At 36.6% G+C, this 13007-nt stretch overlaps 1 protein-coding gene and 1 pseudogene across 1 annotated transcript; one reads left to right on the top strand and one right to left on the bottom strand.

Annotated features, from left to right (window-relative positions):
- Positions 1–5264: 5264 nt before the first annotated feature.
- LOC107767483 (uncharacterized) lies at positions 5265–9202 on the top strand (annotated as a pseudogene).
- Positions 9203–9480: 278 nt separating this feature from the next.
- On the bottom strand, positions 9481–12789 carry LOC107767482 (uncharacterized). Its single transcript, XM_016586491.2, has 2 exons — positions 10553–12789; positions 9481–9887 (listed from the first exon to the last, which is right to left on the bottom strand). Exons 1-2 carry the CDS (start codon positions 12407–12409, stop codon positions 9798–9800), a joined length of 1947 nt encoding a protein of 648 aa, XP_016441977.2. The 5' UTR covers positions 12410–12789; the 3' UTR covers positions 9481–9797.
- Between the last annotated feature and the right edge of the window lie 218 nt (positions 12790–13007).

The following is a 13007-nucleotide window of genomic DNA, read 5'->3' on the forward strand; positions in this document are numbered from 1 at the left end:
CTCACAGCTCATGTCAAAATAATTCAACAATAATATTTTCCCACAATAAAGAGCTCACTGCTCCATCACGATGAGTACGAAAATCTTACAAAAATATTCAGGAGTAAATAATTTAGGAAAATAATATTTCAAAGTCTTTAATACGTTGCTTCAATATCAAGTTTAAAAATGTCAAATACGTCAGATTAATAATATTTAATTTAAAAAAAATCAACCTTCAAATAATGCACAGAATAAAAGAAACCAAGTTCCAACTAAACAGATAAAACAATTAGCATATAAAACCAAGTTTCAAGCAAATTTAAAATATAAACATTAAATCAATAATGAAGAATATAACAAAATAAAATAATTTAATTAATGCGCAACAGTATCTACACAATTTAAAATATAATCTTTCACATTTAGCCCGTGTACACACTCGTCACCTCGTGTACACGATTTTTCACACATTACAATTATCGATCCTAGGGGGAATTTCTCCCACACAAGGTTAGACATCGACTTGCTCCAATTTAACCAAGTATTATGATTTTTTCTCGATTTTCCGACTCCGATCGACTCGTATCTAGTCATACTTAATTCGATACAGTCAACAAAAATTTATAGAATTAATTCTGTAAGAAAATACTATATTTTTCAATAAAAATCCGAAATTAACTCAAAAATGGCCCGTGGGGCCCACATCTGGGAATCCGGCGAAAGTTATGAAATATGAATGCCTATTCAACCACGAGTCTAACCATACCAAAACGACTAAATTCCAATAACAGTTCGATCCTCAAATCCTCAAATCTATCCAAGAGGGTTTCAAATTTTTCTAACTTAAATCATCAATTAAATGTTAAAAATAGTGATAGATTCGGGTAATCTAACAAAGATTGAGTTAAGAATACTTACCCCAACATTTTCTCTGAAAATCTCTAAAAAATCTCCTCAATCCGAGCTCCAATTCGTTAAAAATGAAAAAGACGAAGTCCCATTTTCAGAACTTAAACATTCTGCCCAGGCTTTTACTCATCGCGATCGCGAACATTCACACACGATCGCGAAGCAGAAATTACCACTGCCCAAATTAACTCTACGCGATCGCGTATATCCTCACGCGATCGTAGAGCACAGAAATCCCAGCTCTACACGATCGCAGTCCTCTTCACGCGTTCGCGAGTCACAAGGTCTCAAAGCTACGCGATCGCATCCCGCGATCGTGAAGCACAAAACTTAGCAGCCCTCAATTAACCTTACGCGATCGCGATGCACAGCTTGCCAAACCTATGCGATCGCGGTTGACCTCACGCGATCGCGAAGAACAAAATGAACACTGCCTCAACTAAGCCTACACGATCGCGTCCCAATCTTCGCGATCGCGAAGAAGGTCTAAAATACCAAAAATCAGCAGCTACCATCAGTGCCAAAATGAAGGAAAATACTCCGAATACCATCTGAAACACACCCGAGCCCCTCGGGACCACAACCAAATATACCAACAAGTCCTAAAATACCATACGGACTTAGTCGAGTCTTCAAATCACATCCAACAATACTAAAAACATGAATCACTCATAGATTCAAGCCTAATGAACTTTGAAACTTTTAATTTCTACAAACAACACCGGAACCTATCAAATCAAGTCTAATTGACCTCAAATTTTGTACGCAAGTCATAAATGACATAAAGGAGCTATAAAAATTTTCAGAATCGGATTCCGACCTTGATATCAAAAAGTCAACCCCTATCAAACTTCCCAAAAATTCAACTTTTGGCATTTCAAGCCTAATTTCAACACGGACTTCAGAATAAAATTCTCATCACGTTCCTAAGTCCAAAATCACCATATAGACCTGTTGGAATCAGCAAAAATTTATTCCGGGGTCGTTTGCACATAATTTGACATCCGGTCACTATTTGAACTTAAACTTTTAATTTTTCATCAAAATTTTATATCTCGGGCTAGGGACCTCGGAATTTGATTCTACACATTCACCTAAGTCCCAAATCATGATACGGACCTACCGGAATTGTCAAAACACTGATCCGAGTCCGTTTGCTCTAAATATTGACCAAAGTCAACTCAGTTGAGTTTTAAAGCTCTAATTTACATTTTAATCCATTGTTCACCTGAAAACTTTTCAAAAAATTTTACGGACTGCGCACGCAAGTCGAAAAATAATAAATAGTATTTTTTTAATGTTTTAGAACACAAAATTAATTATTAAATTTAAAGATGACATTTTGGGTCATCACAATAAATAATTTCCAACGCACGTTTGCGCTCGAGAAATGCCTTTCTTTTGGTAATGGTACACCCATATACCTAGTGGACAGATGTTATACACTCTTTGATCTTGTACCTTATGGACGCTTCAATGTGTGGAATCAACACAAGAGAAATTAAGTCAACATTCAAGTTAAAATAATTCTCAGTGAATGTGTCCATTTCACAATTGTGGGTGCCAATGTATTTACCCATAATCCACATATTCGTTTTCAACTTTCTCGCACGCAGCATCCAATTACAACCTTGAAACCATCTACGACAAATAACCATGTATACATCCGGAGATGACTCATGAACCACAATCTTACGACACTCTTTTATGTTGTACATTCGCACTGCCCTGCTTAGGCACGCTTTATCAGCAAAAAGCATGCCCTTTGACAATACCGTTGCTCTAGATTCATCCCACATTGTTGTCCGAATTTCGTCAAGACCCATTATGAGGGCATCCGCATCCGGCATACTTGGCAACTGATCAAGGTAGGGAATCTCCCTTGAATGAAACGACACATGAGACTCGTACGCTCTTCGTCTAACGAGAGGTAGAGCATGCTCCCTCATCAAATCAGGTTCATCATTCTCGGCCTCATCATCATCACCCTCACCAGAGAAGGGTGTGTCATTTCCAGACTCATCAACATTGTTATCATAATCACTATTATCTTCCTGACTCTGCGTATCTACCAGATCCTGATTAAATATGTCGTCTTCGGGCAATTGAGTAAGGACATGATCTTCAAGTTGCTCGCTTTCAGTGCACAACCAATAAAATAATGAGTTTCATCCAAACTTTACATATAAACTTTATCACTTCACTTACAAATCATAATGTGTTGATATCCCATGATGCACACTATCTTGTTGGTGATGGCTCCCGGATGGACCACCATGATCCAATACACCATAACTAGCCATATTCCAATTGTGCGTTGGTTCATAACTTGTAAAATTCATATCTGGCGGTACCCCCTATGGAATATATGAGTGTTAATACAAATTCAATACATAAAAATAAAAATATCGTAACACAAAGAAAAATTAAAGTTTACCACTCGGCTTGTGGATTATGTAAACTTGGGGAGAAATTATGTCATCGGTCCTCATTCGCGCCCGTGGAGATAAGTTTAGATCATGCCAAACTCTTTCACCCGGAATCTGTTCGGCTAAAACTGCTCCAAAATAACCATCCGATGATTGAGGGATATCCCTACTTTGTGGAACCTCATTATTGCGAACGTCTTGCGCCTTGACGTATATTTCCAACATTTTTATCACAAGAAGTTCCTGATGTTCATCCGGAGTCCTCAAAAAATTTGTCAGAGTTTCATCTTCTTCGATGTTAAACTCACCATTACAAGCAACCCCTTGCGGAGTAACATAATACATATATCTTCCGGTTACTTTAATATTCACCAAACGTTTGCTCACACTCATTTTTTTTTATATAACAACGATACCAATCTGTCGTACTCCATTGTAAATGACAACTTAACATGACACTGTGGAGAACAACTATAGCGTACTGAGTTATTCTCCGTCACAACCCCACCCACCTACCCCCAAATATAATAAAACCCTAATTTTTCGCTCTTCGGACATTATAGCTTAATGAACAAATATTTCGGAAGACTTGAAAGATGCTGAATGGATTTTTACCAAATTCAAAACCTCTTTAAATAAGAAAAAACCCAGGTCGGGGGTATAATTGGTGGATGTATAGCGCATGCATAACATATGCTATACCCATATGAATTATTGGTGGGTTAGTTAAGTACACGTGAATTATTGGCAGAGCCACATTTTATATATAGCGCGATGAATAACCGCACTATATATAAAACGGTGCACAGTTTTTTTCAACCTATTTATATTTTTTGAGTCCAAATGTACCATACTTTGGTTCCAGATTCCAAACAAAGGGAGTAATAAAACGAATGAGTAAAATAATGGTCAAATAAAATACGAAAAAAGGCTAAAAATGCCCTTGAACTATTTGAAATAGCTCAAAAATGCCCTATGTTTGTTTTTGGTACCAAAAATATCCCCGTCGTCTATGTTTTGGACCACAAATACCCTTAAGCCGTTAGTCTTGCCATTGAAGGTGACATGGTAGTCCAACTGGGTTAGATTTGCTTATATGGCCATCCACCTAAGCAATCTAACATGGCAAAATTATTTTTCCGGAATTTTTTTAAATACAAAATCAACACTTATTCCGAAAAAAGTAAAAAAGTTCCGGAAAAATTATTTTTCCGGAAAGTTTTTACTTTTTTCGGAATATTTTGTATTTTTAAAAAGAATTCCGAACTAAATATTTTTTTCGGATTTTTTTACTTTTTTTGGATTAAGTGTTGATTTTGTATTTGAATAAAAATTTCCGAAAAAATAATTTTTCCGGAATTTTTTTACTTTTTTCGGAATAAGTGTTGATTTTGTATTTTAATAAAAATTTCAAAATAAATAATTTTTTTCGGAAATTTTTTACTTTTTTCGGATAAGTGTTGATTTTGTATTTTTAAAAATATTTCGGAAAAATAATTTTTCTGAAAAAATATTTTTGTCATACTGGATTGCTTAGGTGGATGACCATGTAAGCAAATCTAACTCAATTGGACTGCCATGTCACCTTCAATGGCAAGACTAACGGTTGAAGGGCATTTGTAGTCCAAAATATAGACGGCAAATATATTTTTGGTACCAAAATTAAACAGAGGGCATTTTTGAGTTTTTTTAAATAGTTCAAGGGTGTTTTTGGCCCTTTTCCGAATAAAATATAATATACTCTCTCCACTTTAATTTAGATGAGTTATTTTGAATCGACACAGATTTTAAAGGAAAAAAGAAAAACTTTTGAAATTTGTGGTATTAGAAGTTTAAGGGGTAAAAATTTTATGAGGTCACGACAAATATAAAAGCTTATAATTAAGTATAAAATGGGTAAAATGAGTAGTTTAAAATTAAATTATTTTCAAATTTTTCAGAAATGTATAGTGTGCTAATCGGGTCGAACCGAATTCGAAGTCCCAACTCACCTATCTCTCTGATTCTGGCGTTGATTCTCGTCACTCGTTAGATAATCGAAAAATCCGATTTTCAAATTCCAATTTTAGGGCTAATCCATCATACGCTGCGGCAAATCAATGTTGTTTTCAAGGGTTCCACTGCATTGAATTATCTTAGTGTTTCTTTGGCCCTAGTTTGTTTTGCATTTAATTTCTTGCCTTTTGTTGTTTATACTGAGTAAAGAAGTTATTTTTATTGATAGATTTGGTGGAGGAGAATCTTGAAGTATGACAACAGCAGCTAGGCCTACATGGGCGCCAGCTAAAGGTGGGAATGAACAAGGTGGAACTCGAATTTTTGGTCCATCTCAGAAATATTCTTCAAGAGACATTGCATCTCACACTACTTTAAAGCCCAGGTTTTTGTTCTTGTCCGATTCTCTTCTTTTGTTTATTTAATGCTTGTTGTTAAACTTTTATGGCATTTCTTTTATCCTTTGTATGGGGTAAAGAACAGAAGAATATCGTAATCCAGCTGGTTAAATCGAAAGGGATGTGATGATTCTTTAATTACTTAAGAGGTTGCTTTGCCATAGAGTTCTTGAGGGAAAAACCCCCGCAAAAAAAAGGTCTTGTCAAAGTAGGCTAATATTTGCCAAGACTGCTATATTTTATCTTCGTAGATTTTAAAAGTTCTTGCAAAAAATATTTGATATACTCGTGTTAAAAGCAATACAGAGACATAACTAGACTGTTATGTAGAAGCAAAAGTAGCATGACTTCGATTTATCCTACACTGTTGGATGAACTTTGTTGGAGGCTGTGGCCCTGTACAAAAACTATTTTACTGTGACAATCCTAAATTGAATTGGATGAGGATCTTCTTTTTCCTTTTATTGTTGTAAGGGGCATAGATGACTTCCTAAAATGCAAAAGATGGATTTTTTTTTGTGGCTTGGACAAGTTACCTGGCTGCAGCCTGCAAGTGGTAGTAGTGAGCTTTTTGGTTATTGTGTCTGTAGATTCTGATGTTATATTGCATCCTGCTGAAGTGAAGTGGCGTATGCTAAATCTCAACTAAGCTCAATTGGAAGGTTATGTTGAATATAATTGTTGAGGGACTTGTGAATTAGGTCACAGGTTCGAGTCCTGCATCATGCGATCTAAGCCTGGTATTTAAGTGGATAAGGTAGAGGGGTGGGCCCATTATCCCCGAGTTTCGAAGGCTGCGGGATTTCTTGGTCTCAAAAATAACAGTAGCTGATAATGATAATGTGTACTCTCTTAGATTCTGCAATCGTTGGCAATTCCGTTGATATATTTATTCTTTCCTATAGTTGTAACTTCCAAATAGACGTAGTTTCCACATAAGTAACTGGGAAGTCCTTGTGAAGTCAATATTTTCAAGAGAAAGATCTCATTTATGATACAAATAAAAATATGTATTCTTACTTCTACCCTGTATGGGAAAAATGATAGGTCATTCTGCATTCGAGTTGTTGAAAATTTATGTATCAATAGTATGACAAGGATCAATTTAGCAAAACCATAATATGACAAGGATCTTTGTGTAATATGAATGCTAGAATTAGAAAAGGATGCGTAGTTTATGATATCTTGTGTCCTTGTTATCTAGGTACTGCAGTTCATGGTATAACTTGGATCATTAAAAGGTGCCCTAGGGCATTTGTTCAACCATAAAAACATAGCTCATGTTGTGTGGATTAGGTGCACATCACAAGTTCGAATCCTGCCGCGAACAAAAGCTTGGTATTTAAGTAGAGAATGGTTAAAGGGGGCCCATGCACATCACAAGTTCGAATCCTGCCATGAAAAAAAGCTTGATATTTAAGTGAGAAGGGTAAAGGGGGGCCCATTATCCATTGAATTTTTAACTGTCCGCCGACTGGCCCTCGAGGATTTCTCGGTTATCAAAAGTTAGATTATTAATTGGTTGTGTAGTGAGTTTTTTTTTTGTCACTTTCAAGTAAAACAATTTTGATCTAAGTTGTCTTAGGGCTGAAACAGTATATTTGCGTGAGAAACAGGCTGAATTATGCGCTGTACTTTGTGTCAAACTGATTGATGAACTTCCAGTAGTCGTGCTTCATAGTATATGAAATTGGGACAGTGTATTCGTTTTAACTCAATTGGGTTTCTCATTAGGACAGCATAGTTGGTTGTCTTCTTATTTGTATCACGAGTCTAAATTAAACTTGATACTGTTATCATGCATGGAAGAAACAGGGCATTTCTCTATCCTATCGATGATTGTGCCTGAGTAACTTAAATTGGTAGTCCTCTAAATTGTATCATGATTCCAAATTGAATTACGTTTCCGTTATCATGCATGACACAGAAAGGATGGACAGGACACTCAGGATGAGTTGCAGAGGAGAAACCTCTGAGAAGAGTTAGAAGACCGTGAGCGGAGACACTTTTCTTCAAAAGATAAAGGCTATGGTATGTGAAATGTGGACACTTTTTCTCTTGCACACACACACACACACACACACACACACACACACACACAGAAACAGATACACATACATATCGACGCATGCTAACTTTACCTTATAAAAAAACATATTTAGACATGCTAATTCCAATCTGATTTTGTTCCGACTCTTAAACTTGTACTGTATTTTGTTGTAGAGGACAGAGACCGGAGAAAGGGTGGTCAACTCCTTTTAGAAGGTGAGTGCTGTTTGTTCATTAGACTGGTCTAGGATTTCAAGTTGGATACCAAGTATCCATTTTTATATGACATTGTGCTGCAGGGGGGAAAAGAGAGATTGAAGATCGCATTGTTCCCCGCAATGCTGACGCTGATGATGCTGACGTCAAAAGTGATGATGAGAGGTTTGTACCTTGTTCCCTATTTGTACAAACATGGGTATGCCTGATAATTTTCCATTGATAAATTCAGGGATAATATTTTGCAAAGAGGCAGGAGCTGGTGTAAATTTTTGTTGTAATGATCAAATAGTTGTTATAGAATGCATGTAGCCAAGAACTCAAATGAATACTAACAGTCCGCCCTTGATGCAGTTTCCCCTTACTGTAGCTTTGCTTTAAAATTGTATTATTCTGTTACTTCAAAATCTTACAAGTTGTTTACACTGACTAGTGAGGATGATGATGATGATGATGATGATGATGATGACGATACAGAGGCTCTCCTGGCAGAGCTTGAACAGATAAAGAAGGAAAAAGCAGAGGAGAAACTTCGGAAAGTAAGTTTAACTTGGTGCTCAATAGTTTCTTTATCAGTTTATATGTGGGTTCTTCAAAAAATTTTGTTTCTTGAACTATATTTCTCTGTAGTTTAAAATTAGAATTGGTGGTATTCATTCTCTGTGGAAATAGCTTCAGGAACTGTGTAAAATTTGCATTCAGAGATTTAAATAACATTGCTATAAACTCTAAATTCTGTCTTTTTGGCAGGAACGACAAGAGCAAGAGGAGGAGCTTAAAGCAAAGGAAGCAGAATTGTTGAAGGGAAACCCTCTATTAAACCAGCCAACATCTTTCACTGTGAAGAGAAGGTTTAACCCTTAAGATATGGCTTATTTAAGATTCTTTAGCTTTACTTAAGTGTAAAATTTACCACATTTGGCTTTAATTTATTCTCTTTAGGTGGGATGATGATGTGGTCTTCAAGAATCAGGCTCGGGGGGAACTGAAGGCGGCCAAGCGCTTTATAAATGACACCATTCGGAATGACTTTCATAGGAAGTTCCTTCAGAAATACATGAAATGATAATAGGATTTAATGTGAAAAAAGGCAAGCAACAAACTTTAGCACCTAGTGGATAGTTTTGTTGAGTTGTTTCTCAAATGTCTCTACCTCATTCTGTTGAAACATTCAACTATCCCTGTAATATTGTCATTTTTAAACTAGCTATTCACAATGAGAAATTCTGCAGTTAATAAGGGGGAAAGCAAAAGGAAAAAAAAAAGAAATTCTGCAGTTAATATAACACGTATCATGGTATGAATACACATCTGATTCAGAAGTCATGCAACTTACGCTGCTTTTATCACTGGGAAACACCACCTGTCTCCTAGCTGTATTTCAGATTGTGGTTTGTTGAATCTAACTTTAGGTCATAACATTTGACAGAGAATTGGTTGGAAATGCTAAAGGTGATCTTTAGCACATGTCACGAGCAAGACATAAAAGGCATTAGAAACACTGAAAACAATTCTAATTTTCTCTTCACACGATCAAAGTTTTACAAAGAGAATACACAATTGTATACAAATTAAATATTTTACGGAGCTAGCAACTTCTGCACACTATCAACAGATTTCAGAGAGAGAAAAAACCTCAACCCAATTTGTGGTGAACACGGATGATAAAAGCCTATCACATGTGAGATACAGACAGCAGTTGACTGGGAAGAAAAAAGAATTCAGTTTCATATTGCAATGTATTTCCATCAAGCAAAGTGGCAGCGCCCTTCTCAACGTCTTCAAAGGCCAAGACATTGCAAATATGGATCTTTTCTACTCATTCCTTCTGTTCTTCCAATACAAACTCAACATACAAATCTTTGAGTGCAATCACAACAGTAGTCATCAGTGGCCCCATTATTGCTCCCTGCACAACATAAACACACAAAGCTAATGTCATAAATCCATTAGTACGTTCTTTTTCCCAATGCTGCTGTAAGGAAATTGACAATCTTTGAGTTTCCAGCATTGAGTATGCACCTAAAGAAGCATCCGACTTCCGAATTCACCCTTCTTGAAATCTTTCTTTATACTGACTCATTATTTTTGCAAGGACTCATCATTTGGTGCTAGAGATTTTGTAAAGGTATCCTCTTATCAAGCCACTTGAAACACTTATGGTAATAAAATCATCTTAAGTGAAATAAGGAGACTCTAGTTCCAAGACCATGAAGATCTATAGAATTATTGGAGTTAAGAATAAGGTTGAAAGGGATAGGGATTCGTAGCTTCTTTCCGTAATGGCATTATTGCCGTTCCTGTCATGCTGTCTTGTGTGACAATCAGAACATAAAACAGCTGAAATCTCGTTCCCTTTTTGACAGGTAAATAAAGGATTAAAAAAAGTTAATATTTTTCTGTCTAATATGGAAGATATATTAATAGCTGATTCATGGCAGACGGAAATTCTCCAGGTTCACTTCTTTTTTCATACTCAACAAGAGGACAACATGACAAACCTTTCCAGCTAATACAAGTGATGCAAGGAAATTCGTAATGGAAATTGAAGAGAGAGTGATGTCTGTTAATTACCTCAACTGCTGAAGGGAACAATGTCATTCCCCCAATAATGCTGAGACCAGTGAGATACGCATTATAGCCAGGGATATCCTCCATAATTTCAGATGTACCATAGTCCATAAGTACAAGATGTATAATGGATATGCTGACCGCCAATACATATCGACCTTCAAGAACCAACTGTAAAGCTGCTGGGATAGTTGAGAGCAGTGACGGGAAAATAGGAAACAAAGGACTAATAAATGCAAGGATTGTCGACATGTACAAAAAATGTATGGAGAATAATCTGAACAAGAGCCAAGTCAGGCATCCCTGAAAGAGTGCAATCTCAGCAGTTGCTAAAAGAACCCCAGAAATAGCTTTGTCAAGAACCTCAACACTTCGCCTCTTTGCAGAATGTGACATAGGGAGCATACTAATCACCTGTTCTGTTACTCCACCAGAATCCGACGTGATAAGATAATAAAGTACCCATATGAATACCATTAGCTGAGATACAAAATTAAAAAGACCAGCAGCACCTGAAACTATGGAATTCCCAATCAAGAATACAACTTTCATGCTTCCACCTAAGACGGATGTGCTACTAACAAGTATCCGTTGCATTACATTTACTCCTTGAAGAGCAAACCCCTTAGCCTTCTCAACCAAGTCCTCTCTAGTGATCAGCAGTTCCCTGAACATAACATCCACTTCTGTATATATCTGTGCCCATTCTCGATCCTTAATCCTTCTTTTTATGCTTAAGAATTTCTCTGCATATGGAGAAGGGGATGCCAAAGCCGTGGAGTGATTAAATGAGTTGTTTGCAGGGGCTATTACAAAATGTTTTATTCCGGAAACAAACTCCGTCATATTATATTGCATAGCGTAGCTATCTATTTGTGTAAATACTGTCTCGTACATTTGAGAGGTGTACTTATCCACCATCCCCGGGACATCATTTTCGTCCATCCATTGCTTAACACCAATTTTCTCAGCATAATTACTTTCCTCTACGTGGGATTTCAATGCAATAACTGCATCTTTCCCCTCAACACCAATTTTATAAGAGAAGAAAATCATACCTGCCAAGGAACCCACACTCAACCCAACAATCAAACCAATCGCCGCAATAGTCTTCAATTTTTTCAATATCCCTCTAGTAAAGAAAGCAGTGATAGGGAATCTACGAAAGCTATGACTTCTAAAAGATGATACTGCATTCATAGTGGAATCCACACTGTTAGCCGTAAACATAAATCCCAACGCGAGAAGAGCAACTGACCCCATTCCACCAATCTGCTCATAAGCAATCACAAACACCCAAAAAGACACAAGCCACCTTAACAAAATGAAAAATCCACTAGTATGACGCCTCGACGCGTTAACTTTAGGTCTCCTAAGAACAACCCTGAAAATCTTATCCTTAATATCAACAAGGGTCCCAAGAAAGACTCTAAAAACAGCCACAGGAACAGCCAAAATGGTCTCAGTAAGGCCTAACTTTAAAGGTTCAGACCAAAATGCAACAAGGGTTTGCTGAATTCCCCTCAAAGGAATTGAACATAGTACAGCCCATAACATAGCTCTCAAATACTCTTCAAGCAATTTACCAACTCCATAAAGAATGAAAATTGTGAGTACAAGTCCAGCATGAGCCATAGCTATGTAAAGGGCTAAACGTACCTGAGGATCAGAAGACAAAGAATTCTCATCTGTTGAGTTATTTTCCTTTGTTGGGTTTGTTGGCTGAGGTTCAGAAGGTGGCTGGTTCTGTGGTTTTGGTTCTTCTGGTTTCCTCATTGAGGCTGATCTAAACATATCTTCCCAAGGTGGATTAATACAGCTTGATTCAGACTTTGGGTCTGAGTAAGGTATCAGTTCCATTAATTCAAAGAGAGAGCACAAAGAACAAAAGAGAGACTTGTTTTTTCTCAAGAATCCTTACAGAAAAGAGTTTGAAAAAATAATGAAATTCAAGACTAAGCCTTTTTGTCAGAACATGTGCTTCTTCAAAATGGGGAAAATTCTTAAGATTGACTTTCTTGACTCACCATTAAAGGTGCCTTTTAGTATCTGTACAACTTCTTATACTGTAAAAATTTGAAGGAAATTGATAGGGGGGAAAGGGTGTTTCAGGACTAAGCTGACACAAATTGTCAGACTTTGTGTATCCTCCAATGGGAAATTTTAGGAAGACTCAACATGAATGATGTCTTTTATTGGTATCCACAACTTCAAACTGATACCAGAACCGGGTTTCAATGATTTGAGGACCTCTTAGTTTTTGAGCACATGGTCCATTCCTATTTCTTTTGCAATGACGGCTTTGCCCTTTGCTCTTTTCTTTTTTGCCTCTTTTCCATATGAGCTTACAATAACCTCATTTGCTTGCAAATGTATTTTAATTATTCAATAATAATTTGTGTAAAGAGATAATGTATGTCTTCTTGAATTAGTTTGGGAAGAAGTAGATAATGCATTT

This window comes from Nicotiana tabacum, chromosome 2 (genome assembly GCF_000715075.1).
Source record: "Nicotiana tabacum cultivar K326 chromosome 2, ASM71507v2, whole genome shotgun sequence".
Taxonomy (NCBI): domain Eukaryota; kingdom Viridiplantae; phylum Streptophyta; class Magnoliopsida; order Solanales; family Solanaceae; genus Nicotiana; species Nicotiana tabacum.